The 27,515-nt window shown below is 49.0% G+C and overlaps 2 protein-coding genes and 1 long non-coding RNA gene across 3 annotated transcripts; 1 reads left to right on the top strand and 2 right to left on the bottom strand.

Moving 5' to 3' along the window:
- Positions 1-568: 568 nt before the first annotated feature.
- TNFRSF18 (TNF receptor superfamily member 18) lies at positions 569-10,867 on the top strand (the record flags this gene model as incomplete). Its single annotated transcript, XM_084274498.1, has 8 exons — positions 569-591; positions 1,367-1,497; positions 2,630-2,657; positions 5,002-5,219; positions 8,789-8,876; positions 9,368-9,459; positions 10,271-10,411; positions 10,698-10,867. The coding sequence occupies 8 exons, from the start codon at positions 569-571 to the stop codon at positions 10,865-10,867; spliced, it is 891 nt and encodes a 296-aa protein (XP_084130624.1).
- A 6,693-nt stretch (positions 10,868-17,560) lies between these two features.
- Positions 17,561-21,210, bottom strand: LOC311200444 (rho guanine nucleotide exchange factor 6-like). Its single transcript, XM_084274673.1, has 6 exons — positions 21,010-21,210; positions 20,066-20,212; positions 19,445-19,531; positions 19,231-19,306; positions 18,734-18,810; positions 17,561-17,969 (listed from the first exon to the last, which is right to left on the bottom strand). The coding sequence occupies exons 1-6, from the start codon at positions 21,139-21,141 to the stop codon at positions 17,895-17,897; spliced, it is 594 nt and encodes a 197-aa protein (XP_084130799.1). The 5' UTR covers positions 21,142-21,210; the 3' UTR covers positions 17,561-17,894.
- A 3,419-nt stretch (positions 21,211-24,629) lies between these two features.
- LOC311200419 lies at positions 24,630-26,508 on the bottom strand. Its single transcript, XR_014617823.1, has 3 exons — positions 26,449-26,508; positions 25,183-25,261; positions 24,630-24,674 (listed from the first exon to the last, which is right to left on the bottom strand). It is a non-coding gene; the product is annotated as an uncharacterized lncRNA (long non-coding RNA).
- Between the last annotated feature and the right edge of the window lie 1,007 nt (positions 26,509-27,515).

Here is a 27,515-nt window from a genome sequence, read left to right as displayed (position 1 = left end):
TTGAGTCTGTTTTGCCCATTGCAGAGTGATCCCTCTCTGTCCTTATCTCGAATCCTAAACTTCCCAATATATATTTTCTCCCCTTTTTGGCTGAAAAGGGGGGTGATAGAGTGGCTTTGGTGGGCATTTGGCCTCTAGCCAGAGCCAAACCACCACACAATGGGATGAAAAGCAGTTTGCGAGATGGAGTTAACGAGGCAATTTATACACCAGGCCTAACAACTTTTGATAGTCATTCAGAAATTGCGTGGGTTTCGTGTGAACAGCCTCTTGGAGGAGAGCTGCATGGTGGCTTTGGTCACCTGTTATGGGTAATCAGGAAATCTGAATGTCAGGAAACGGAGTGCTCTCTCTGGTAACAATCCTATGTCACTGATGACGTGAGGTCCAAGGAGTGTCAGTAAAGCCACTGGAGTTGCAGGAACTGTTTGAGAAGTGGTTATGCTCTTGGTTTGGCTTTTCTTTTGGTTTTTTGTTCTTTCCGAAAGGCACTGATCTGGACAGTTCAGCAAATTGCTGGCTCTGCTGGCCCCAAGCAAAAGGAGACTGAACAACGAGGCTCCTCGCGATGCGTACAAGGTTCAGCTCATGGTGGGATATCCTTAAGGTGGGCAAAAGTCAAAGTCACAGCCAGTTCTGTAAATACTCATGGGAACATGTGCTCCTGATGACAGAGGTACAAGTTGCATCATCGGTGCACTTCCATGTGGGGGAAGAGTCCACTGACCCTTCCTTTGCAGCCCATCCTTGAGGACTCCTCATGTTGAGGGTGCAGGTCATGGTAGAGCAGGGGAGGGAGGAGGGATTGGGAGGTCTGTAACATCTTCTGGTCTGTCACTGTGAGCATTTGCATGTCAGCCTTGGTCTGCCCTGAGCTTAGGTCTGGGCAGGCGCAGCAGGAGAGGACACCTTCCTCTTGTGGACATCAGGGTGAGAAGTGAGCTTCTGCACTTGGGGTCTTGTGCTGCACTTGTGCCTGTGCCTCCCTTTGCTGAGGGAAGGAGAAGCAATCCACCCACCTCTCCATCCCAGGGTGAGGAACTAGCCCTTGACACGCGGGGGCCGTTTCGGTTCAAGCTCCAGCACGAGCCCTTGCAGTCTCTCTTCAAAGCTGCAGCAGTGCTTGGATGCTCCTTTTTGGTGGCAGCTGGGAACTCTGAGCCCTGAGGTGTTTCTGAACACCTCAGCCCCTTGCTGCCTCTCTGTGCTTTTCGGGACTGCTGCGTCTTCCCGTTTCACACAAAGGAGAAGGTGCTCCATGACAGACGTGCTTGGACAACCCTAAAGACCATATTGTTTCCAATGGCCTTTTAACCCTTGGGATTATCATTTTGAACATGGGCTGGGTTTTTTTTTTTATCAATAGGTGCCAAGAGAGCTGGAAACCCAACGGGTTCAACAGCAGGATGGAACTGGAAGCGCTGACATACTTCTCATACAGGACAGAGCAAGAAAGGGATCAAGAGATGAAATGTCACTACCCTACGTCAGAGACAGGTAAGGCTAGCTTTAGAAAACCCCCTAAGAATTTTAAAGCCAGGTAGTCAAGTTGTCTCTGAAAGGTCACTGCTGACTCTAGAGGTTTAAATTTGGCACGTTCAGCTGTTGTCTGCGATCTGACTGTAAATGTTCCGCCATCTGGCAGTATCTGTGTGTGACCTGAACAAGAACGAAAATTCAGACAAAAATTGAGAAAAACCCCCAACAGTGCAGATGACAGAGGGAAATAAAGTGTTAATCTCTGTTCTGATAAACCCTGGGTAGAACGTGCATCAGCTGCATGCAGCCTTTGCTGGGCATGGGTGCCCTTGTGGACCACTGGCTGGTTGGCTTGGTAGGGCCTTTAGAGGTCCCTTCTCTGTTGCTGTGTTTATGATGCTGACTAAAAGTCTTTATTAAGTTCTTGTTTGGTGTTTAGGCAGTGCTGGCTATTCTGTCCATCTCTGAATTTCAGGGGAATGGCCAGTTCCTCCATTTGGAACCACTACACTGTCCTTGGCTTTTTTGGTAGACGTGGTCTCAGTCTGTTGCTGCTGCTGTACTTCTAAGGATGAAGGAAATGAGGAGACTGAGCATGGTGCCTACCTGAGAGACCTGGTCTTCTGCCACTCAAGTCTTTATGCTAGTTGTAAACTTACACATCCGAGGTCTCCCTGGAAGTAAGTTCTTCCTGTTGGTTATCAGCAGCATTAGTTATCAGTGACCAGGGTATGGCTGCGAGAGGGAGGGGTAACTGCCAGGCAGCTCCTCAGGACCCCAGCCTTGGCATCAGAACAGCTCTTGGGGTCCTAACAGGGTTCATCACCCCTGGGCAAGTCTCTCAGCAGCACAGACTGCTGATCCTGTCTCTTTCTACTCCCGAGTTACATTTTTCTCCACACACCTCATGGATAAATGATTTGTAAAGGTTCCTCCTAAGAGCTTTGGTGACCTGTCCTGCAGTTGCTGTCAGTGTTGCCAGCTGCTCTTAGAGGGTTTGCAGCCCGGTCATGTTTGGAGGGAGCTTACATGCTATCTATCAATGACACTGGAAGCCCTGACCTCAGATGGGGGTGCTGCTGGGAGGATGAACAGATAGTGATGGCAAGAATTTTGGTTTTCCTTCATGCATCTCTTGTTCTTCATGCAGGTGAGACTGATCACCTCTGTTACAGACTGTGAGTAGCCAGGGACAGTGTTGGGCTGTTGGAGTGAAATTATGAATAAAGTTTGCTAAGAAGGGAGGGGTGGGGTGGGGGGAAGTAGAGATGGTTTAAGATCTGGAGGAGGAAAGCAGCTTGTGAGGATCTGACTGGAACCCCATTCCCCCATTCCCTGCCCTTCTCCACACCATGATGGTGGGGGGAAGAACCAGGACAGGCAGAGGAGGTGGAAGGGAGATTTTGGCTACCACACTGCTTACAAGAGCAGCAACACATGTTACCAGGGCAGATGTGGGCTGCTCTGCCCCCAGGAATTCTGGCTGTGGGCATGTTAGGTTGGAGGGGCTTTGAGCACTTCAGGTACCCTTGCCCCATTGTGTGAGGAGTATTTTCAAATGGTTTTGCAGCTTGTTCTTACAAGAGTCAGGGATAATAAAAGTATCCTCAGTGTTGGTCAGGGCTTGTGTGCCATTCAGAATTGGGTACAACTGGTTGGAGTTGCTGTGGTTTAGCTCCAACTGGTGCTGAGCACCATGCAGGAGCTCCAGCTCATGACAGGAGTGTATTGCAGTGTCCAAGTGCTTTGCCTGATAACTTGTCTTCATCATAAGACTCTGCTGAGTTCTGAAGAGGCTGAGACCAAGCTCTGTATGCTGCAGAGTGTCTGTAAAGCACCCTGACCAGTACCTGTACACCTTCCCTGGATTGCCCAGGCACTGTGGTTGTGCTGTTTGGAGGAGGAGCTGTGTGAAAGGAGTCCTGACTGGGGACTGAACCCAAGACCTGTGGTGTCCAGGCCTCTCCATGGCCAGCTGGTCAGTGGCAGCAGCACATCTGCCTTTCCAGGGTGGACAGAATGGTATGGACTGTGGTGAGCATGAGGAGCAGTGCTGTGTGGGAAGAGGAGGGGATCTCCTGGCTGTCAGAAGTACAGAGTAGGAGGCTTTTAGGTGCCAAAAATGTAACAGTTGGCCTTCTAAGGTCATTATATGTGAAAAACTGATGGCAGAGATCTGTGTGCTTTGCCTGTTTGCTGCTAGCTTGTGCGTCATCTTTTGATAGAAAGGTTTCACCAAGCATGTTTAAGCAAATCTGTAGTATTTTAAAGATTAGAGAGGTCTTTTGCATACCAGATCTCTCCAGTTATTTCCAAGCCATGACAGGAACACAAGAGAGATCCCTGAGTAGACCAAGTGAAGAGTGTGTTGACTGACCTACTCTTTGAGATTCATAGATGGACCTTCAGGAAGAAGGTGTAGGACATGCTGAAAGAAGAGAGCTGGTGCCCGTGTGGGAAGTATGTTCAGACTTAATAGGCTGGGTATTAAACTAAGGAATTAACAGGGCAAACGTGAATGTAGACACAGCATTCTCCAGAAGCACTCATCTCTTTCCACAGGTGTGACTCTCCCTTGCCTTGACCTATTTGTCATCACATGCAGCATGGAAAAGAATCTGTTAAGAACTGTTTCTGCGTGAGAATTCATCTGTTCAGCTGAGAATGAGGTTGGAGTTGAAATACTGTCTTCACTGTGCACACATAAAAGCAACCACAAGCTGCAGGGAGAGAAGCAAACCATGGGGTACAGTGGAAAAAGAAGCAGGGGACGGTGAGCAACCAGGCTGTGTGCATGTGAAGCAGAAATGAGGTTTGCAGACACCTTTGTGTAAGGCAAGTCACTGGAATTGAAACCCAGGAGCAGGTGAGGATTGCACACATCACGCCTCTGCCTGTGGACAATTCTGCTCAGCAGGTGTCTGTTGTGTCTAAATCTCAGGGGGCTGGGGGTCAGAGCAGCTGTATGTGTATCTTCAGCCACTGTCAGGTTTGGTACCAGGGTGATGGTGCAGCGGGTGGGGGACAGCGTGTTCTTTCTCTTGTTTCATGGTGTCCATATGGAGTTAGATCAGCTCTGGAAAATAATTCAAGAGTCTCCTGATTTGGAGTGAAGGAAGTTGAAAACAACAGATTGATAAAAGGTGAGTGGATGGATGGACTTCCTAAACAGTACAGTCTGATAGTTAAATCCTTGAAGGTTTCCAGATTCATTGGGGAGTCTTAAATCAGAACGAAATAGTCTGAGAGCACTGATGGCCACATGCTAATTTAATTTGCATTCATTTCCAATTGCAGATCAACTTGCAGAATCCTTTGAAAAGCAAATTCTGGGATGCTACATCTTGTCCCTAACCTGCTGCTCTCTTAAAGGAGCCATCAGTGCATGGTGCTTAGCCCTGGCTTTAAGAAAGTGATGACGTAAGGTAAGCTCTTCACTCCGCCTCTAACGAAACAGGAAGGGCTCAGCCACAAAAAGCACAGTGCCTCCCAAGAGCATCAGGGGACAGGGTGCTTTCACAGGAAAGTTCTGCTGCAAGCCCACCCCAGTGTGCTTTTGGGTTATACAGCTCAAGACATGACTATGCAGACAAGTAGGCACCTCAGGATTCAAGCTTGCTTTCTGCTGCTGGTGTGCCTGTTGACACAGCAGATTCAGGCAACGCCATGCCACGATGGTGACCTGAGAATACTTGGCAATGGTGAAAAGAAATGCTGTCCCAGATGCAGCTCAAAACCAGGTAAGGGAATGGTGTGTCCCTCTTCTTTCTGCTTGTCAATATTGTTTTATGTCAGGTTGTTGGGATCAGACGTGTGTATGGAAATATCTTGAGTATATGCAAAAGAGGATGAAAAGAGGCTCCCTCGTGCCCCTTGCATTCCCAGTGTGCCTTAGCTGTAAACCTCAGGGTGGACTTGTGTTTCAGGCTGTGTGCTTGTACTTGTTACGATGTAGTGGGGAAGGGAAAAGTTTGTGTGGGTTGGTCTTGCTCACGAGGAGAGAAAGTGCTCACTGAACACTGATCCTGTGCCCTTGCTCTGTTCAGATGTGGGTTTGGAGTTTGTGCTGTTCAGATTTTGGAGGGATTACAGGGAGTGATGGTCTCTGTAAGGCTGTTCTTTGCAATCTGTGGTCCTTCAGAGTGCGAAGCATCCCGCTCCGATCCCTCCATTCTGCTGACCTCTGCTTGTCCCAGAACTAAATGGCCAGACAAGGTCTCAGGTCATCATTACTCACTCTTTTTCCTCATTGTGCTGTCTGTAAGGGTAGACAGAGCTGAGCAGTAGAGAACATGCAGTTTAGAACCTACACTGCAGAATGCGCTGTCCTTCCCTGTTTGTCCTGAAAGAGGGTTGCTGGGAGCCTCGTCCAGCTGCAGTAGGTACCTGTGTGTTAGCAGTGGGACTGGATTGGAAGTTGTCATTCACTGGTGCCTAGTGAGGAGCCAGCGTCCCAGCTCTCAGTTGTGTGAATGGATCTGGCCTGACCAACCAGGACCAGACAGAGTGCCCTGTGGAAGGGGTGGGTGGACTCACGGGGTATGTGGGAATGAAGAGCTGTAGAGCCATCAGCAGTGTGGAGACTCCAGAGTGTTTCCTTTCCTGCTGAGATCAAGTCATCCAGTGTGAGGTAGGAGAGTCATTGTGTGGTTGCATCAGCTCCAGAGTCACCTGCCTGTAATAGCAGAAAGAAGCCTCCCCAAGCTGTTTCTTTGCTGATAGAATTCATTAAGCTTTGAAGGTCAGTAAAGAGGAGGACAGAGAGCAGAGGAAGATGTGGGCAGTTCCCTGGCCACCCGGTACATTCCCCCACCAACCTCAGGAAATAATCTTGGCTTGATATTTGCTGCCCACCGTGGGTTTTAAGCGTGCTTTTGACATAGGCAGTGTTTCCTTCCACGTTTTTTTTCCTTTAAGGTTATACACCTTCCTGGTTGAGCAGCACTTTTCCTGTGCCCAAAGGACTGCTTGTACTGATCCCATCAGTAAACAGTATCATACCACCAGTGCTTTGCTTTCCTGAACCCAGGTGCCTTTCAGAATTAGAGGTGATGTTTATGGAGTGCAAGCACAGTTCATAACAGAGCTCCTCTAGAAACAGAGAACACAGGGTAGGAAGTGAACCTTTATAGCTGTGGTGGTTTGAACCTGGCTGGAAGTCAGAGGCCCACCAAAGTCACTCTCACAGAGGAGGAAATACCTATTGAGAGGCTCAGGAGTGGAGATAAGGACAGGGATAGATTGGTCTACAATTCACGTCATGGGCAAAACAGACTCACCACAGGGTGAAGGAAAGAAAACTCTCTAATTCGTCACACTGCACACCCAGTGAAACCAGAACCAGATGAGAAGTGTGATCACAGCTTACAGCACCTCCCCCCACCCCTCCCTTCTTAGCAGACTTCACTTAATCCATGATTTCTCTTCCTTCTTCCTCCCCAGTGTGGCATGGGGAGAGGCAGGGACTGGGGGAATGGGGGTTTTGGTCAGTTCCTTAGCCAGGGGGGCATTCCTCACACCCTTCCCCTGCTGCACTGTGGGGTCCCATCCACAGAAGACAGTCCTCCATCAACTTCTCCAATGTGAGTCCTTTCCCACAGGGCTTCATCTCCTCACCAGCTGCCTCAGCACAGCTCCTTCCATGGGGTGCTGACCTTCCAGCCCTGACTGCTCCAGCCTGGTTCCCCACCGAGCCACAAATCCCCCAGCAAACTCCTCTGGCATGGGTCAGTCTGTTTTGCTGCCTGGAGCTTGCTCCAACATGGGCTTTCCATGGGGTCACAGTGTCCTTCAGGTGTCTCCACCTGCTCCACCGTGGATTCCTCCATGGGCTGCAGGGGAATCTCCCTCTCCAGCCCCTGGAGTGCCTCCTCCTTCCATGGCCTTGGTGTCTGCACAGTTCCTTACGTCTTCTCACTCCCTTCTTCGGGGCAAAAAGCAGCTGCTTGTGGGGTTTTTTTCTCCCTGATGTGATCACTGATGGGCTCAGCCTTGGTCAACAGTGACTCCAGCCTTGAGCCAGGTGGTGTTTACTCTGTTGGACACACAGAGAGCTTCTAGCTGCTTCTTGCAGAAGCCACCCCTGCAGCCCCTTTCTCCACCAGAACCCAGCCATGCAAAACTACAGCAACAGCATGGATTTAGATCCACTTCTGCTGACAGTGTGTAGGAAGCAGCTGCTTTTGGTAGGAAGGGCATGGAAAAGGAGCTCTGGCTTTGCTGGCTGAGGATCTTTTGGGTATCCCTCCTCTCAGGTGGCTGAACCTGAATGAGAAGAGCTCTGGTAGTGTCCCAAGAGCTGGCTGGGTGGCTAGTTCATGTGTAGTGCTTTCCTGGGGCACTGGCAGTGCCCCCCTCACCCCACAGTGTCTAAATCTGCACAACATAGTAAAGCAAACCTGCTGCCTTACTTCTGCCTACCATGGCTTACGCTGGGATTCCAGCTAAGGGAGAAGGGCTCCAGGGGTACGTCGTGCAATGCTCAGATACCTGTTGAGTACTCTAAACTTTACCCAGGAGGCATGGGAGGGCCATCCTCCTGGGGTCTGTCCCACCATGGCACAGTAAGGAACTGCTCCACCTGTGTCAGCCAGGAGGACGACTGGGTAGGTTAATTTCTGGCCTCTGTCACAAAGGCAAATTAATTTCTTCTTGACAGGAGACATCTCATGTCAAATAAAGGACAATGACTGCAAATGTAAGGAGGGACAGAGCTGTGCTGATAGTGACTGTAGCTACTGCAGAGACCTGCCTGTGTGCGTGGAGGGCCAGGAGCTGGTGAAAAGAGGTAACTACAGAACCAACAGCGACTCTGAAAGAGTCAGACATAAGTGGCTGGCTAAGCAGTGGGCTGCTTCCTTTACCTATTAGAACCTACTTTTGGGAAGTCTCATGATGCAGGGAGAAATGTCACTTGTACCCTAGCCTCTCAGACTAAACCTCTTGCTTCTCTATTTCTACTCATCTGGATGTGAGACTTCCACTTTTGTGCTCAGGCTTGTTGGAATGACTTTCCTCACAAGCTGCTCGATCTGTCAGTGGAAGACTGTTTCACTCTGCATTGCCTCTTACCTTTAGAGCCTCTGCTGCCAGGCCAGACCATTCTGTGCCTTCCCTTCTGTATAGGGCCCACCCTTACGTTTCCCAGACCACAAAGATGGCAAGAACTGCTCATGTGTTTCCCCGTGGGAGTGGGTGAATCATACTGCAGAAGGAGTGTAGAGGGAAGGTCTCGTGCTCTGATCTCTTGTACCTGGGTCTTTCAGTGAAAACACTGACTGCTAATAATCCATGTTTTCCTTTCTTGTAGGCCGTATGGACTTCACCTTCAGTTGTGAGCCATGCAAGGCAGGAACCTATTCTAACGTTAGGAACGGCCCGTGTCGTAACTGGACTGAGTATGTACTGAGTGATGCTTTCCTTCCCTGGAAGCAGGCATGATGAAATCCTCAAGGGATTAATAAGTAAATTAGAAAATAAAACCAAATCACCAATGAGATTAAGCAATGAGGTTTTTTAAAGTCAGCAATATGGCATTTCGCTCTCCCTTGGCTTTATAAATAGTGGGTCTCAAAGCAGAACTTGAGACAAACTGCTGCTTATCCAACTTGTTTCCAAAGCAATGCAAAGTTATCCCAAACATGGGCGTAACTTGAAACAAAGAGACTAAAAAAGCTGTGGACATAAACAACTGTAATGTGTTCTTTGTAATTCTGTTGGGAATAACCATAACTTTACCTGTGTGGCTACAGAAAGGGAAAAATAAAAAAGGAAACAAGTTGTGGAAAGACAGAGGGAAGGCAGAAAGGGAGCCAAGAGACAGGCTGGGGAGGAATGAAGAGGGAAAGGAAGGCAGGGACATTCTAAATGTGACTCATTCTTCTTTTAGTTGTGAAAGTTCTGGGTTTCTAACAATCAAGCAAGGCAACAGCACCCACAACGCAGTCTGTGGCTTCTTCCCCCCAAAGGATTTGGAGCAAGGTACCTTCTCCCAGTGATGTGTTTCTTTGAGCCTGTAACTTTTCTCTGTGCTTCCTCAGTTGGTGACTTGCTGCACAGTTACCATCCAGAACTTGCTATCACAGACATTTGCTCTGAAAATGATTGTTGTGTTTCTGGCAATATTGATATAGATAGAATTGTTGATCTGGGCAAAGAGTTCCTTTGCAAGTGCTGGTTGAGCCCAAGACACTCAGAATTGAAGTCTCATGGCTTTTTTTTTTGCATCAAATTGGGTAGGAATAAGTGGGTATGGGCTTTGCAGGTACTGAGAGCCTTGAAGACAGCAAGCTGCACTGCTCCTGACTTCCCCCATACCCTTGTCCCTACAATGAATCAGTGCTTTTCAGATCTTGGACCCTTCATTCAGAGAGACTTAGTGCTGCTGAGACACATTGCAACAGGGTGCTACTTTTAACTTCCACAGGGCAGGTGCCAGTGTGAAACTTTGCCTTGCTGTAGGGCTGTTCAGGAAAACACTGAAAGCAAATCCCCCCCCAAAATAAAACCCAAGCCCGAGTAGATAGAACAAGTGGCAGCTGCAAGAGGGAGAGACACTGCAATGGAGAGCTCAAGCATGTGTTTTTGTAGCATGACATGCAGCAGTGTGACTTGGAGCACCTCAGTTTGATTGTTAACACCCACACGGCTTTTTTTTTTTTTTTCCTTGGGAAAATTGTTTTCCACAGAAAGAGGAAATTAATCTCTAAATTTCCTGAGAAGAACTGCCTTTCCTCTAATAACAGCCTGGGCATGTGATTTCATCATCTTGAATAACTGTATTTAATTGCAGCTCCTCTCAGAAATGACTCTCTGTATATCACCATCCTGGCCATCCTTACTGCAGTGGGTGTGTTTGTCCTCATCTTGCTGACCTTCTTCTTGCACTTCTGCATATGGTCCCTGAAGAAAGATAAATACCCCAGCACTGACAGTAAGTGCACCTTTGTGGGCTTGTGGGTAGCTCTTCAGTGCTGAACAACGTGCCCATCGATCCAGAGTCAGAAGGGGATAAATTAAGTTGAATAAACAGGGTAAATGTGGATTTATAGTCTGTGATTGTGGGTGGGTTGTTTCGTTTCATGAAGATGCCATGTCTCACCTGTGTCTTTGCCCTCTCCTCAGAGGGAGAGGCTGTACTGGGGAAGGTGAGGGGCAGCTGACTGGTGGTGGATGGAGACCTCTTGTATGTGCAGTGCTTTTGCTTGTTCTCCCTGCAGATCTGGAACATAACTTCACCAGGCTGATGGGGGTTCCTCAACTGCCACACCACAGAGAAGAGACTTACAGCTGCCAGTTTCCAGAGGAAGAGCATGGAGACAAAACACCAGAAGAAAAGACCTGCTATTTCCACCCTCACAGTCTACAGTGGAAACAGCTGGATTGCTAAGTGCTGTGAGAATGGGGAGCTGAGCTCAGCTCTTGAGAAGAAAAGACCAAAGGGAAGGGGGGAGGGGCTGGGTGCATAAAGCACCATTGTGTACATAGGGGTGGCATTGGAGGGGGTTTTGCTTTGTTTCTTCTCAGCAGACCTAGCATTTAGAAACAGAAAAACTGCTGAGTCTGGCTGGCATTGAGTTCAGCTGCATGGTTACAGGTTTCCTGTGCTGTTGGGGTTTTTATTACTGACAGTGTTTCCATCTTTCCTTGGGACCCTTCTTGTCCTTATTCCTCTTTGCCTCTTCTGCAATGTGTCTGTGGTGCTCCCACAGATTGATGCACCCACAGAAGCCCAGCACCCCACCATCACGCCCTGGAGAGCTGCAGGGAGACCAGTACAACCTGTTGGGCACTCATGGCATCCACAGCCTACATTTCCAAGGTGCTCCTGATGCTCAAGGGGAAGGAATAAGGCTTTGTGCCTAACGAGCAGAGCTGCTCTAAGCAGACAGTGCTTTTCACTCCTCCCCAGTTGCCCTCTGTTGCCCAAGGTGAGAGTGCTGTGGCCATGCCATTTGTGCTTGCAGAGATTTTTCCATGAGAGCTCTGTGATCCCCTTATCCCTTCCAGGGAACTGGGGCAAGAAGGGAGTAGCACTTATCCTCCTTTTCTGTAACTCTTTACTCCTTGGTACCTGGAATGCTGGATTACAGCAGGGAGACTTCTGAAAGGCTCAAATGAGGATCATGCTGGCTAGAGAAAGGGATTTGAGTTAGTGCTCTCTCCTCATCAATTTATAGAGTAGGAAAAGACAGTGGAAAACAGGGAAAAGCCAAACATTTGTTCTTGATGCTTTTTTTACTTTTCCCCACCCCATAAGGAAAAGAACCAGAGCATCTGCTGGTGTGTTCCAGCCCAGCTCCAGTGACCTGCTCACCAGCTGGAAGATGTTCCCCTTCCTGGAAGGGACATCAGCGCTGCTCCAGCTTCAGATTGCTCCAACGTGGCTACAATTAGGTGGTTTGCTGGAGTTTAACAGGGGCAGGTTTCAGGCAGAGTTGGTTGCTTTCTGTGAACTGACACTGATTTCAATTAAGAATCTATCCTGTGGCTTCAGCTAGTTAAAACTCACCTTTTTTCCCCCTATGTAATTACCTTTGTGTTCTGTGACTGCAGGACCAGACTCTAAGCTCAGGGTGCCTTCAGGTTTGGCCTTCTGGTGAGTGCTGCTTTGAGCAGAATCTCACCATGAGCGGGTCAGCTCTGGGCAAAAATGAGTTTTGACTCAGCTTTCACATGAAAGAATTGCAGGTGTCTCAGGGAAGCTTCCTCACCATTTCTTACCCTAACAGAGGAAGGACACTTCTGTTAATCCCCTTACTGAATGCTCAGAGGGGATTAGTCCAGGCTGAGGGACTTGCTGAGTGAAGCAGGGCTCTCTGGAGTGACAGTAGCTGTGGAGCAGGAGCTGTTTCTTCCCCAGATGTGTTGCAGAAGCAGTTGCACAGAAGAGGTGGGACCAGTGGTGTTACCATGGTGTCTGTGTGCCTGGGTACCCACCTACCTGGCAGACATTCCTTGAGGTGACTCCATGACCTCTCCAGGCCAGTGACTGACTTCAAGTCAGAGGAGGGGAGAGATTTTACTGGTTAAAATGTGCACTATCTGTTTTGGTTATGAGGAGGAATTGACTCTTCAGCATCTCTTTAAGCATTTATGAACTAATTTCTCCTTGGCTGCTTGAGGCTCTGTCTGCTCCCCCAGCTGTGGTTTCCAGACCTCGTAGGCTCTTTCTAAGCTCTTTCCAGTGAGTCTTTCTTCAGGCCTCCTCTGGAGGAGGTCTTGGCAAGCTTGAGTAAAGCTGGAGGTTTAGTTTTATGATTCATAGGCATAGTTTTATGGCTGAACATTTATTTGGTGCTTATGTAAAGAGGAGTTACCCTGTCTTTTTGCCTTTTTCTTTGTGTGTGTGTGTCCCCATTACAGGGTCTTGCAACTGGGTGAAATTACTGTAAAGGAAAATGCAATGCAAAGTGCTCTCTCTTCACTAGAATGTATCCCTCCATAGTCCTAGTTTTAATCATCTTTTTAATCTAACTTGCATTTACTGCAGCTGACCTCTCTATACCTTAGCTTCCCCTCCAGATAGAATGAGAGCAGTGATCCTTCTCAGCCCCAAAGGGATGTTACAAGACATAATGAGTACTTTCAGTGTACTACTGCCACCTCTGATCCTGTGTGGCTGAGAACTTTTCCCAAAGGTATCCCCAGGTGAAACTCACTTCAAAATGAGTTTTCCTGCGTTGCTTTGGGAATTGTGCAGAGTCTAAAGAGGCAAACTGGAGATTCAGTCAAGGAAAGGTGAAAGCATTGGACTGGATTAAATAGGATGAGTTTTGTGCAGTGTGAGGTGGTGTCTGCCTTGTAAGCAGGCTTGTGGTGGGATTTGGTACAGTCAGAAGTCTAAATGCTGGTTAGTAAAGACACTTCTTGGAGCTCCTTCTGTCTTGGCCATGTTTGTTCTTGGCTCTGTATTGACTTCTGGTTTTGGTTTAATGTTTTAAACAAGGTTTCTGACCTGGTAAAAGTAAAATAAACTTGAACATCGAATGGAATGCCTCTGTGATACTGTCATTCAGCACCTTGGGAAGGAAGGGGTTTATTCTTTAGGTTGCCCCAGTGTTCTTGAGCTCACTTAGTTTAACTTTCCCAATTCACTTCCCCCTCTTAGAGAGCTCTGGCTATTCCAGCACCCTGCTTCCAACCCAACTCTTTATGTTACTGGTTTTCACATGGGTGCACCTGCACTTTTGCCTTTTTAAGCAAGGGGTTTCACATTTCCTGGCTGCTGCCTAGCCCAGCTTTTCAGCTCCCTGCTGCTGAGGTAGCAGGAAACTGTGGCTGATGGGTTTTTCCGTTCCTGATGCTGCCAGAGAAGCAGCAACTTTTTTTTGGGGGGGGCAAAAATAAAAATTCACCAGAGCTTACTGGTTGAGGGATGAAAGATCTGAGTGTCTGGTGGAAGCCTGTGCCTTTGGCAAGATGGTGAGTCTTGGTGAGGTGTACAAGGCTTCCTGGGCTGTGGGTGTTGAGTAGCCGACGCTGTTGCCAATTAATACTGAAACATGATGAACTGAGCCATATTATTCACTGGAAATTTGCACAGTGGCCTTTTGGGTTTCTGTATTGCCTGCCTTGAAGAACAGTCCCACTTCATGCTTACCTAACAACCTGAGTTTATGGCTGCTTATTGATAGGAAAAATAACCAATTTCCTGACTTCTTAAAGCTCCAATTCAGAGGGAAAACCCCAAAGTGTGAATCATTTAAGCCTTGGAGAATTTCAGTTAAAGAGCTGTTCACTGCATCAAAGGAAATGAAAGCTGTTGGCTCTGTTCAGGGAATTTGTAAGAGAACACTGTATTCAAGTTTCCACCCAGAGAGACCAATGGCTGTATTTTATCTGTGTGCAAGGACTGCAATATTTGAATCAGATCCTAGCTGAATTTTCAAGCTCCAGTCCCACATTTTATGGGGTTTTTCCAAGTTCTGATTTAAACTTCAGCTTGGTCTCTGTATATAGACTTAAAGGCTTCTCCCCCAGACCATTTATATCTAATTCAATGTCTTCAGCAGTTGTGTGGTTTTCTTTTCAAAAGGGGGAAAAAAAATCCCTGAAAAATATCCCAAGGTTTCCAGAGGTCGTGTGATCAGGCAAATTGAGAAATATGTTTCATTGTTATTGTCTTGAGTAAATAGGTAAAATATGAGACATGAAGAAATCTAAAATAACCCAAGGAAAACTGCTAACCAAAAGGCAAACAGGCATGCTCCAAAAAGACAACATCAAACTGTGGCTTAACTGAGGATCTGATGAGCTTTACACAATGTATAGGTGAAGCTTAAAGGATGTATTTCATATTTATGGACAAAAACATGACAGACTTTTGTGGGACAGTTGCTGGCACTTAGTCCTTGTTTTACTGGGAGTTGCCCTGCACTTATCTTGAAGGTCTCTTTGAGTTGTCCTGTGGGCTGAGGAATCCAATTGTGGAAACAGCTCCTGAACTGCCAGTGGTGAGTAAAGGCTTGTTGCCATTCAGTGGGTCTCCTTCCTGGATATGTCATATCAGGGCTGGTTCAGCCTGGAGAAGAGAAGGCTGCAGGGGGACCTTATTGCAGCCTCCAGTACCTGAAAGGAGCAGAGGAACAGGAGGGGAATCAGCTTGTTAAAAGGGTGGATAATGGCAGGACAAGGGGGATGGAGTGAAGATAAAGGAGGGCAGGTTTAAATTAGATATTAGGGGGAAGTTTTTTACAGAGAGAGTGGTGAGGGGCTGGAACAGGCTGCCCAGAGAGGGGGTGGGTGCCCCATCCCTGGGGGTGTTCAAGGCCAGGTTGGATGGGGCCCTGGGCAACCTTGTGTAGCTCCAGGCCTGGAGGTTGGTGGCCCTGCCTGTGGCAGGGGGTTGGAGCTCTGGGACCCTTGGGGTCCCTCCCAACCCAGCCCAGTCTGGGATTCTATGATCACTCCAGTGTGCATTCGCCCTCACCAGCAATTTTCCTGCTGCCCCTGACTTGCCTGTGCTGACACTTGAATCCAGGCCAGAGGCGAGGACGTGGATCTCCCCGTTGCGGCCGTGGGGCTGGGGCTGGGGGCTGGGATCCCCCGAGCAGCCCAAGCCAGAGGGAGCTGGCACTGCCCCTCCCCGTGCCGGGCAGCCAGGGCGCTGGGCGGGCTGGGGATGGGGATGGGGAGCTCTGCCCGCGATGCCCACCTCTGGATGGGAGAGTTGTGTGGTTGGCGGGGTTGATGTGGTGGTGCTGCCTGTCTGTCTGTCTGTCTGAGCGATGTGTCTGCACGTCTTCTCCTCCCAGGGGCTTCCTGGGGTCGGCGTTACAGCTGCCATAGCGTTCTGTGGGGTTTGCAGGGCTCAGAGCTGGTCAGCAAAGTCTGTCACCATCCTAAGAGCCAGGTCTTCCAGCACGTGTGCTTCAGCAGCACCTGGAAAGGAAGGCGTCTTACAGGTGACACCATGAAGGAATTTTAAGCTCTAAAATACCTGGTTTGTGATTTCTCTGCAGCCAACCTGGCTTTGCTGTGCCCGAGGCTCCTTGCCTGCCCCTGGAGGAAGGGGAAGTGGCTGGTGCAGCCACCATCAAAACTGGCCCAAAGGAGGGGACACCTCCAGCTTCTCAGAATCTGGGGCCTCCCAGTGACCAAGCTCTTACATCAGACCACAGTTCAGCAGCTTTATCTCTGAGCAGAGTGATCATCTTCCCAGTGCCAGGTCCTGTGCTACCATTTAGCATTTTGTGCTTCACACCTGGAGCAGCATTTCCAAATCTTGACTTCTAAAATGAAAAAGGTATGGCAGCAAAATTCCAGAGCCAGGGAAAAGTGGCACCCAGCAGAGGAGAGAGGGGTTTGTATCTTTGTTTTCTTGCACTTTCTCCAAGAGCTTAACAAAAAATTCAGTAAAAACTTCTGCATCTGCAGTTCTTCAGGATTTTCTCCAGGTGTAAATGTTTAAGAAACTTCATCCTGCTAAGACAAAGTTTGAAACTTTGCTTCAAACACCTTGTGGTGCTTAGAAGTGGCTCTCTGCTCAGAATCAGATAAAGCCCTTCCCACACAGTTTTAGGAAACGCAGCGGTTGGGAGGAGAAGGTGACACCTTGTCGTGCAGCCCTTGGCTCACACACAGAAATAATGATTGCTGGGGCCCACTGAGCTCTGGGGAATTTCTTCATCTTGCAGCTGCAAAAGAAGAGCAGAGCAGTAACAGGGTAAGGAAAATGCCTGAGGTACAGAAATAGCATTTCTTAAGCTACTCTGTCTGCTCCTGTTTCCTGCAAGGTGTTAGTGTTGTTAAACTGGAGAAGGCAAAACAATCTCCTCAGGGGACTTCCTGTCCTTAATTGGTGGAGGGTTTTTTGTCTCCTTTCCCAAGGAAAGGGAAATGAAACCTTTGTGTCATTACACACCTGTTACTTGGAAAAACTTTTCAACTTATGGCCTAGTTTCAGCCCAAGCTGGCAGAGGTGTTCAGCTCCTCAAAGCACCAGCAAAAGACTCTCAGAATTTCAGGGCATATTTTCTTCTAAAACTCTGGATTTATTTTTTTTTCTTCTAAACTTGTGGATTTTAAAGAATATTTTAAATTTTTAAAATATTTTTCACAGCTGCTTGTGTTCTCCATTTACATGTGGCTGGTTGTAGGCTGCATGAGGGAAGAAATTGGGATACTGCAGGGACCACACGGAGCCTCTTCAGGTGACTTTGCAGCTAAACCACGGATGCAGCCTGGATGCTAAAGCTGCTGGTAACTGAGAGCTATTTGAAATGAGATGCTCTTGTGGTTTGGTGTGTGGCAGCGCTTCCTTTCCAGTGCTATTTATGTACGTAGAGTGGGGGGAAAATTCTGAAGGTGTTAAAAATCCCAGTGAAACCTTTTGCTATCATCAAAACCAATCGATTTGATTCAACCTGGAGGTTTAGGGGCTGCTCTTCTTGGAGGGCAGAAGACAGCAATGGTTATTTGGGGGAGCAGTTTTTGGTTTGTGAAAACTTCCATTATTAAAGGGTTTTTTTTTTTCCTTGGTTTGGGGAAGAAAAGCTCTAGAAATGGGCCCACACTGTGCCTGCCACTCCAGAGGAAAACAATGACTCTCAGACCAACAGTTACCCAAATGTTGCTTCCAATGCAGGGTTTAGGTTTTATTGGTGTTGTTTACAGAGTATTTTGTAATGTTTCATTTTCTGATAAGGTGCAGGTAATAAATAGTAAGGAAATTGAGAAAGGTTTCTCCTTGAGGCATATGTACAGCTGAAGTCAGAATCACAACATCCTACACAGATTGCAATGGCCCGTTCAAACCAGCAGCAGGGGAGAGTGGTTCATGTGCAGCCCTGTATTCACCTCTGGCTCTGAAAGAAGCTTGGCTCCCAGTTCCTAGTCCCGGCTTGCTCTTGCAGCTCTTCACCCTCTCTTGGGATCACATCCAATGTACCTTCTTGTCACTGCAGAGCAACGTCCTAGTGGCGTTTCTGGGATTTCTGAGGGATGATTGGTGGTGGGTGGAGGGGCAGCGTGTCAAGGAGCTTCTCTGGCTGGAACATATTTTCAGCACGTGAGTATCCTCACTCTGCCAAGGACTTACACACGAGAGAAACCTGGCCATGCTCAGCTATAGAATAACCATATTCATTAGTAGATACTCAGAGCCCAACAGCTCTTCTGCTTTTACAACACCCACTCCTGGTTCACCTTTGTCTCCTCTGAGCCCAGACATGGTTATCCTCTGGGGAAGGTGTGCTCTAAAGGCTGGCCAGCAAAACAAATGATTGACTTTGGAAAATAGGACCTAGATAAAGTCCTGTTTTGAAGGACCTGCTTGGAACTGACTGCTGCTTACGTGGGTATAACCTTCAGGGAGCCAGGTCGTAAGCTGGTAGTGCCATTGTGGGTGTTTTAGGAGGTAATGTGATGTGATGTAATGTGTCTCTCTAGCTTCACAAAATAGAGTCCAATGACCCACCTCCTCCCCCCCTGCAGCAGTTCTGCCTATTTCAGTGTGTGATTTCCACTGAAATCAGTGCTCAGGTCTTTCACTCCTGGAGTAGGTGTTTTGCCTAAGAGGACCCAAATTCATCCCCTCCTGACAGAGTGTTTTTCTTTATTTAAAACCCTACTGATATCTTACTGGCCAAATGGATGAGTCTTACCAGGAGAAAGAGGCTTGAAAGCACCTCCCTACTCAGGTGGAAAAAGAGAAGAACAGTTGGGAGGGCGACACATTTTACCTGCATCTACAGCTGGGAAAATCCCAGGCTTGGAAATAGATATTGCTGCAGTAAAGCTCTCCAAAAAATACCTTCTGTAGGTAGAAGAGGCATTTTTCATAATCCGCTGCAGTGGCACAGGTGATGAGCATTGGTTCTGTCAGGCTTCCTGCAAGACAGTAGCAGGGAGCTGTTTGGAGATGCAGAGGTGTGTGAAGGGTGCCACAGCACACTGTTAGCCTGAGCAAGGCAAGTCGTGGGGACAGTGACAGCACCCTAAGGCAACCCATCCCCAGGGCAGGCCTGAGCACTGGCATCACTCTGTTTCCCATTCGAATCACAGGATGGTTTGAGGGTGGAAGGGACCTCTGGAGATCACCTGCCCCAACCCTGCTGCTCACACAGAGCTGCCTGGGGCCAATCGTCCAAGACCATGTCCTGAAGCTTTTGACTCTCTACACTTGGAGACCCCCCAACCTCTTTGAGCAACCTGTGCCAGTGCTCAGCCACCCTCGCAGTACAAACCCTCTGTGTGTTCCAACAGAACTCCTGTGTGTCACTGCTCTCAGCCTCCTCCTCCAGCTCCTACCTGTGATCTCAAACTGCAGTCTCCCCAGCACCGCGGATTTCTCCTTTGCCTGGATTGCTGAGAGGGGGAGTTTTCCCTTTAAAGAAGAAAAGAAAAAAAGGTGCTTTTCCTTCAGCTCCTCCTTTTTTCCATGCCCTTTGAGCGTTTTCATCACTAGCCCCAGCTCCTTTTAGTTCTTGGTTCATTTGACCGTTTCCAGCATTTCCTCTGTTACCTTGTAGGTGATTGTTGTTCTGTCCTTGTCCACAGAGAGGAAGAGCAGATCTTCTGGGAACAGGATCATCAGCCTTTCCTCAGAGTCCTGTGGAAAAGAGGCATCTTGGAGACAGCAGAAACATTCAACAATTTCCCCCCAGAGGATCTCAAAGGCAGAATATGAAGTTTAATGACTACGACGAGCACCAACGCTCGGAACTGGCTGCAGCACCCAGCTGCTCCCCTGCCACCCACAGGTACTGGCTGCTCTTTGTGTTTCCTGTCCAGCTTGGCAATTCCTCACTCAGAAAGCTGGTAGGATTGCACAAAGCACTGAGGGTTTTTAGACTAGGACAGGCACACACTGGCAAGGAGGTGTTTAGCAAGCATCAGTCCTGCTGAGGTGGATCATCCCTCCCAGCTCTGCTTCCTTGGAGGCTGAGTGTGGCTGCTTGGACACGCTGTCAGAAGCAGCTTTCAGAAACACAGCTGCCTTTCCTTTTGTCTCTTTAATACTGAGGCCTCGATGTGATTAGCCTTTTCATCTTACTATTCTCTTGAAGCAATGGTTCTGTGTGAGCCTAAACTTCTGCTGGTTCCCATTGCCACCCAGATGTCAGTGGTGTACGTTGCACGTTACCCCCACGCAGCCACTAGCCACTTGCACCATGGTCAGGTACTGAATCTTTCCCAGATGCTGGATGGGTTTTCCCTCCCACTTCAGAATGGTGTTACACCACAGATGTCTCATCAGTTCCCTTTTCTTCCACTCTTCATCACATGGCACCTGGTGGGTTGTTTTGGAGACAAAGCAAAGAGGTAAGACCACAAGAGTGATGTTTTCCAGGGTAGGGCGGTGGGACACGGAAGGTGGTTGGGATATATGCTGGGAAATTGGGAAGCCCACGGTGATTTCCATGTTTGCTGTAGGTTTCCTGCCTACCTGAAACAAAATCATGTTTAATGTGGCTCATGAGCAGCAGCTGGAACAACCAGCCAGCTTCAGCTGTTAAGAGGGAGAGGTCTCATCTTCCTTCTCCCCTCAGAAGAGGTTGGCTGAGACGCTGCTTTGATTCGAATTAGAATTTCTCCTTAGTTCACAGCACCTGGGGCTTGGCATTCAAGTCCCTTTATTTGGGGTTATTTTGCTGTTCCTTCCAAGCAGCTCTGGCCCGGCACGTTGTGTGGCTGCTGGGGAACCCCACGGCGCGGTGTAGCCCTGCCCTCTCGTGACCCGTGTGGGTGCTGCAGTGTCGCGTGTGTGGCAGTCAGCGCGTCTCCGAGTAAGAGTAAGTACTCTGTGACTGCCGCTGAGAGGAAATACCCAGCGGTGTAGTTACACCTCAGGGGCAAACACGATCAGGAATTTTTCCAAGCTCTCTCATGAGCATAGAGTAGAACCTGCAAATCTGTGTGTAGCACGCCTTGCCCAAGCCTAGATCAGCACCCTCAGCAGCACTACTGCTCATCCCCCCCCTGCACTCTAAAAATCCCTGAAAACCCCTGTCTACGTTAAAGCTGCCACTGTTTCCAGTGCCCCCACCCCCGTCCCCATTCTCTTTGCCTCCCTCTGCACTGACTCACCAGGAAAGCGATGTTGTTGTTGGGACTGACTGGGCAGTGAGCGTTTGCTGTCTTGATCTGGTGCTGCAGGTGTTGAACCCACATGTTGAAGTCGGCTGAACTCCGGCAGAAAACGAGCCTGGACTCTATCATGGACCCTGCACACAGAGACACACAGACACACACATCCCCTGGGGCTGAGGAAGAGTTTGGGATCTGCTGTTGAGCCTTACAGGTGAGTTGTGTGCTGCCCTCCACCATGTGTTGTCTCTGTGACCATATTCCACCTGTGCTCTGACCTCATGCTAGGATGAGCTTTGAGCTCATCTTAAGCTCAGGTTTGGCTTTTGTTGCTCTGGGTGGCAGATGCTGGCTTGGCACTGGGACGGTTGGGTACCTTCCTGGTTCCACATCAGCACGTGTCTCCTGATCAGTGTAAGCAGGAAATTAGAGTAAAGGTGAACCTATCATTTATATTGCTTCACTTGTGAGGAATTCTGGTTAACCCTAATCCTTGGTGTGAGGCTGCACAGCGCTTGTGTCCACCTGTACAAACCCAAATGCCATCCATCTGTTGGCTAAAAGAAAACTAATGCTCTGGGAGCTGAACCCAGGACACCATCTCCTCCTGCTGTGCTGGTTGTGAGGGCCCAGAAAGGCATGGCATGTTCTCTGGAGTGGCTTAATTGTTGAAGAGGAGACATGCCCCTTGGTCTGTGATCCTCTGCATGGCTGCATAGCCCCTGTCATCTCCTAGCCACATAGGCCAACCCTTGAAGGCTAGAGCAGGCATGTCACTGCTCTGAGACCCAGCATCCCCTCCAGCAGAGGCTTACCAGAAAGTTCAAAGGTGTGGCCAGTTGCATTTGCAATCTCTCTCAGATGCATCCCAGCAAGAGGAAGGAGACCCTGGTGAGGCAGAGAATGGAGTTAGACATGGGTTGGTAACAGCCACGTCTGCCTGTCCCGCTGTGGCCCCTCTGATGGGTGATGTGATGCTTTTCTGCAGGCTGAGCTCAAGAAGTTCCCACCTTTCACACCTCTGACTTTAAGGAAGTGTGTGTGGGGTGACATTCAGCTCACTGTCCTAAGACAGGGGAAGCCAGGCATTTATTCCTGCTTCCCTGTCTGTAAAAACACGGTGGTAAAGCACTCGGAGGTGCAGGGGGGGAGCTCCACCAGCAGAGCAGGGCTGGTGTTGGAAAGATGGAATTGCACCCACCGTGCAGCCTCCCCCTCCTTAATCCCTGCCCCACGCCGTGTGAGATGATGACGCTGGTGTTCAGGACACAAAGGGCCCCAGTTTGCCCTTTGGATCCTCTGTTCCACTGGTGTTGACTCCTTGTCTGTGACCTCTTGCATGACTGATGGAGTGACTTAGATTTTTGTCATTTCTGATGTAATACAGACCAGGGACCTTCTTTCTTTAGCTTTTCTTTACTTTGGCCCTCTTATTTTCTGCTCACATTTAAGGTGCACAGAGAAATATCCAAATCAGCCATCAGGAGACACTGGTGTGCTGAAGGCAACGCTTGTGGCTGCACCCTGATAAGCTCCTCTCCCCTGGAGTCTCTTGTTCTTATGACTCTCTTCTGATACCTCCTGGCTGGTGCTTGTGGCTTAGCTCGTACAGTCCCTCTCCGTGGGTAACCAAATCAGGTGGAAAGAGGCCAGTGAACGTCACAGGCTCTAAAAGCAGGCATCTACACAGAGAGTGGAGCTTCCTCCTACCCGGCAGCAGACTCACTTCCCTGTTCAGAGTCTGCTAAAAAATGGAGACCTGTCAGCTGCTGTGTTAGCAAATCCCTCAGAGCTGCCCTGGACTGAAGGGTCTGTCTCAGCTGATGGGACCCACACATCTCACAGCATCACAAGGTTGGAAAAGACCTTTAAGATCGAGTCCAACCGTTCCTGTCCTGTGCTAAACCAGATCCCTGAGCACCTCATCTCTCCACATCCAGGGATGGTGACTCAATCCCCTCCCTGGGCAGCCTGTGCCACAGCCCCACAACTCTTTCAGGGAAGAACTTTTCCCTCCCATCTGCTCTGACCCTGCTCTGGGGCAGCTTGAGCCCATTGCCCCTTGTCCCATCTCCTGTCCCCTGGCTGAAGAGACCATCGCCCACCTCTCTGCACCCTCCTGGCAGGTAGTTGTAGGCAGTGATAAGGTCTCCCCTCAGCTGCTCCTCATAGGATTTGCCCTCCAGCCCCTTCCCCAGCCTGGTTGCCCTTCTCTGCACTCGCTCCAGGACCTCAATGTCCTTCTTGGAGTGAGGGGCCCAGAACTGGACCCAGCACTCGAGGTGCAGCCTCACCAGTGCCCAGTCCAGGGGCACAATCCCCTCCCCAAACCTACTGGCCACACTATTTCTGACACCAGCCAGGATGCCATTGGCCTTCCTGGCCACCTGGGCACACTGCTGGCTCATGGTCAGTCACAGTCACCCAACACCCCCGGTTCCTTCTCTGCCTGACAGCTCTCCAGGCTCTCTGCCCCCAGCCTGTAGTGCTGCCTGGGGTTGTTGTGCCCTCCTGGCAGGGCAGGCACTCTTTTTGCCATGGACGTGCCAGAGCTGTGAGCAAAGGGCTATTTAGGAACTCTGGAATGCAAACGTGGCTGAAACAGCCACAGAAGGGTTTTGATGCTTTACCTCATAAACAAATGCCTTCTTCATACGATCCACTGAAAGAATCAGCAGGTGGAAGGAGAACAGCACGATGTAGCATTCACACATGTCCTGTTGAAATAAGATAACGATTTATTTCCTCCAAACTTACTCAATTTTTTTTTTAAGAAGGAAATTATGTTCCCTTGAGCCTCTTCACCTTCCCTTCCCTTCTGCTGATGCAGCGGGTGGTGTGTCTTTATGTGCAGACAGTGCTGGCAGGCTCTCGTGGGTAGGGACTGGCTGGTACTGGGCAGCTCTGCAGTGTTTAACTGGACTGGGTCGCAGTTGGAAGCTTTATGTCAATACTTTGTGGTTTCTATCATCTCAGGTTCTCTCTCTGGGCTCCCTGAGCACTGGTGACCAGACCCTGGTGTTCCTGTGAGACTGGGAGGTGGGTACACACCCGAATAAACAGTGATGTGCAGTTAGAGAGATGTGAATCCCTGACAAGGCTGGAATAGATCTCAGCTCCCTCTTCTGACCTCATCAAAACCAGGGTAAAGGCAGTCACGCTGCGTTAGTTTCAGCAGTAGCTGTGGGGGGGGCTCGATTGTCACACGGACAATTTTGCAACTGTAATAACCAGTCCTTGTCTGTCTGGGGAAAGTGATACAGGAAACTCCTGACAGCAAGGGTGGATTCGTTTCCCTGGGGAACGAATGGAAAGAGATGTGCTGCTCAAGGAAGTGGCTATGACATCTGTTCTGGAGGAAAAATTGGGCATGTTAACACTGCCTCTTGCAAAGGTCAGGAGAAATCACAGCTTCAGGCAAGCCCTGAGACTTGGCTGCAGTGCAGACAGGAGCTATGAAATGCAAACTTGCCCCCCACCTTTATCCCTTGTGTGTGACTCTGTGGTTGTAAGAGGGTGATTACCTCCATGCAGTAACTTCTCAGAAAAACCAGGGAGGACCAAATGATTTCCCCAAGTGAGTGGATGTTGATCCCTTCCCAGCCGCTGATGGGCTGCGTGATCAACAGGTCTGCCAGTTCCTCTCGTGTTCTTCCCCACAGTGTCTGGAAGAAACAAACAGTGGGATGCATTTCTTCTGGTAACCTTACCAGGAACAGTCTGCAAAGTGAGGCAGTTAGGAGGTGGGAAAATGGAAAAGGAGAGCCAAACAACACTGATATCTGACACTAGCTGGAAGAGAGGAGGGGTGGGGTTGCAGAAAGTCAGCGTGTATGTGAATGTGTGTCAGTCACTTCCGCTCTCTCTGAGCATCTTCTCTCAACAATGGTGCTAAAACATCATCCCAGGGGGGGTAAAAACCGAAACCCCAGGCTGACTTGTGATGACAAACTTTCTCACATGTGAATTTGTAAGCAAAAGCTGAAAACCTGTGCCCAGGCCCTGAAACAGTGAGAGCTGTTGGTTACTTGCTTTCAAGCAAAGGGCATGGCGTAGCCTCTGGCACTTCACTGCAGTGGATACTGCATCAGGGTGGGTGAGAGAAACAGGCCTGTGATTTCTTCCTTGATCCTATGCCCGAATCTTTGATTGCATGACCCTGCTCACACTCACATCTTCTGTTTCTGCTGGGTTTGCCAGGTCCTTAGGATGCAGGGATGCCTCGCTGTGGCCTTCAGAGTTGGATGACATTCTGAAACAAAAGAGAATATGGAAAGGCACAGGAAAGCCCTTGTGGGATGCACTGGGGAAAAGAAAAAGAGGGATGCTATGTTAATTCTGAGTGAGCAGATAAGTGAATGGATTTCTGGCGTAGAGGTAATGTGTTTTAGAGTATGCTGATTTCAAGGAGAATATTGCAGCTCAGTGAAGTCTTGGAGAAAAGATGCAGCTGATGCAGAATCAGAAAGTAGGCATGTCAAGGCTTTTGGGGAACGTGCCACTAAATGTCCCCTCACATTAAGCAGAGACTATGTCCTAAATTCAGCAAAGCACTTAGACTCCTAATTTTCCACTGGCATCACACAGAGTGCAGGGGTGGTGAGGGTGCTCCTGGTGTGCCTGCCCTAACGGACAAGGAAGGAATAACACCTTTCCTTGGGAAAGGATCAAATTAGGGAAGGAAATGTATGAAGTAGCTCAACACTTGGCCTAAAGACAAGAGTGCTGAGGCGGTGTGGTAACAGGCTTCACGTGTGTACAATGCCACTACAAAGAGGAGGGGAACAGTTGCTTTTATCTTATGCCTGTGGTGTGTAGGAGAGACAACGCCTTACTGGCATTAAAGGTTAGTTGTTAGGGGGGAAAATGGCTTGTCTGGGACACTGAAGACTCTTCATCACTGAAGACTTTCAAGGACAGACTTGTGCCTGTCAGGCAGGATTTAGGAAGAGCTGAGGTTGCTCCAGAGCTGGAAGCAGGACTAAAGGCTCCCACTGAGCTTCTTTTCAAGTCTTTGATCTGTCTCTGATGTGTGACAGTCTGATTGAAACACCCCTTTCTGACAGACCATGAGCAGTGCTTGCCCCAGGAGTTAGCTGGGGTTGCCTGCCCAAAACAGAGAGTTACATCTGTGGCAGGATGGGATGTTTCCACCTTTGGTTCCTCAAATGCTGACCCTCTGTCTTAAACAACTGCGACAGCAGGAGGACAAGTTGAGGAGAAGCAAGCAGGCTTTAGTTGGAAGAGTAAGCGAGTCTGGCACGTAGTGCCACTGTAAATTCTGGCTAGAAAAAGGGAAGAAGAGAAAGCTTTTCTTTAAGGGAGTCATTTCTGGAAAGGAAATAAAGCCATTGGGTTTCAGTCTGAAGCACCACATGTCTTTCTGCTTGAGCAGAGCTGCTCAGCGCTTTTTCCATGGCCCCCAAAATCGCTACCTACCTGGTCCTGCCTGTCTTCAGGAGCTCCACCTCATCCTGGCCCAGTCCTGCAGACCCAGCCTTCCTGGCGCTCAGGCTGCAGCATCCCATGCTTGGTCGCTGGCTCCCTGGTCCACGGGTGCTGGCTTCAAACTGGTGCTGCAGTCACAGGACCACGTGAACGTGCCTGAACTACAGTCAATTAGAGTAAGCACTGGAGGGGAAGGAAACGTGTGTCCCCTTCAACTGGTTGAAATTCAGCTTGTGTTAGAAGCAACAACGTGAGACGTAAAGCATTTCCTGTTGGTTGAAGCTCCTCTCTGTTCTTACCCATCTCCTTGGTCCCCAGGCGTCACAGCTTCCTGCTGAGATGGTGGCCTGATACGCTGAGCGTGTGTTGCTGCTTGGCTGTCACATCAACAAAATGAAACCTGAAGGAGCCTTAATATGCCATGACTAAACCTGCAGGGCACAGAGGGCACAGAGCCACGGATGATGGGGCAAACTGGGGGGTTTCAACTGCTCAGCCCTAGGTTTAGTCTTCACAGCTTCTCTCCCAGCACTGTTGTACCAGGACTTTGTATGTGAAAACTTTGGCTGGTTTCTGGATTGCACTGGCCAGACCATCGTTGTTTTTGTCAGGGAGGAGTTTTAATGTGGTAACAGTCATCTCATTTTCTGTAGCTTTCCATCTCTTTTCCATCTCTGACTGGCTGGGTAAAGTCTTGCTTTCCACAGGAGCACTAAGAGCTTACAGAAGTCGTTCCCAGTTCTCCATTTGAAGTTGGTACCTGTCTCCTTACGTAAGGTGGAAACGAGCTGGACATGCACAGCATGTGCAGGTTTAGGTTTTATTCCCTCTTTATGTGAAAGGCCCTTGTGCTGCAGCAGCTCAGAGGGTTTTTCTGTGATGCTTGAAGAGTTTCATGTGTGGTAGAGTTGGGGCAGTTTAACAGTTCTTTCTGGGCAATGAGGAGACCTTTTTTTCTTAGAGCAACCAAACTTCTTGGCAGAGCTCTCCAGCACTTTGGCAGGGCTCTGGCCACAGTGGCTGGTACCACTTGTTCATGGCTGCAGAAATCACCCCGT

Source organism: Gallinula chloropus, assembly GCF_964237585.1.
Source record: "Gallinula chloropus genome assembly, chromosome: 23".
Taxonomy (NCBI): Eukaryota; Metazoa; Chordata; class Aves; order Gruiformes; family Rallidae; genus Gallinula; species Gallinula chloropus.
The sequence above is the reverse complement of the archived record's forward strand: the minus strand, read 5'-3'. Positions and strand labels throughout refer to the sequence as shown.

Excerpts from the sequence above, each read along its gene's own strand:
- LOC311200444 (XM_084274673.1), bottom strand. The coding sequence starts at position 21,141 with ATGATAGAGTCCAGGCTCGTTTTCTGCCGGAGTTCAGCCGACTTCAAC. Across the intron at positions 20,213-21,009 it reads ACAACAACATCGCTTTCCTG|GTGCCATGTGATGAAGAGTG; the intron begins GTGAGTCAGTGC and ends ACAACCCACCAG. Across the intron at positions 17,970-18,733 it reads GCCTCTTCTACCTACAGAAG|CCAGAGAAGCTCCTTGACAC; the intron begins GTATTTTTTGGA and ends AATATGTTCCAG.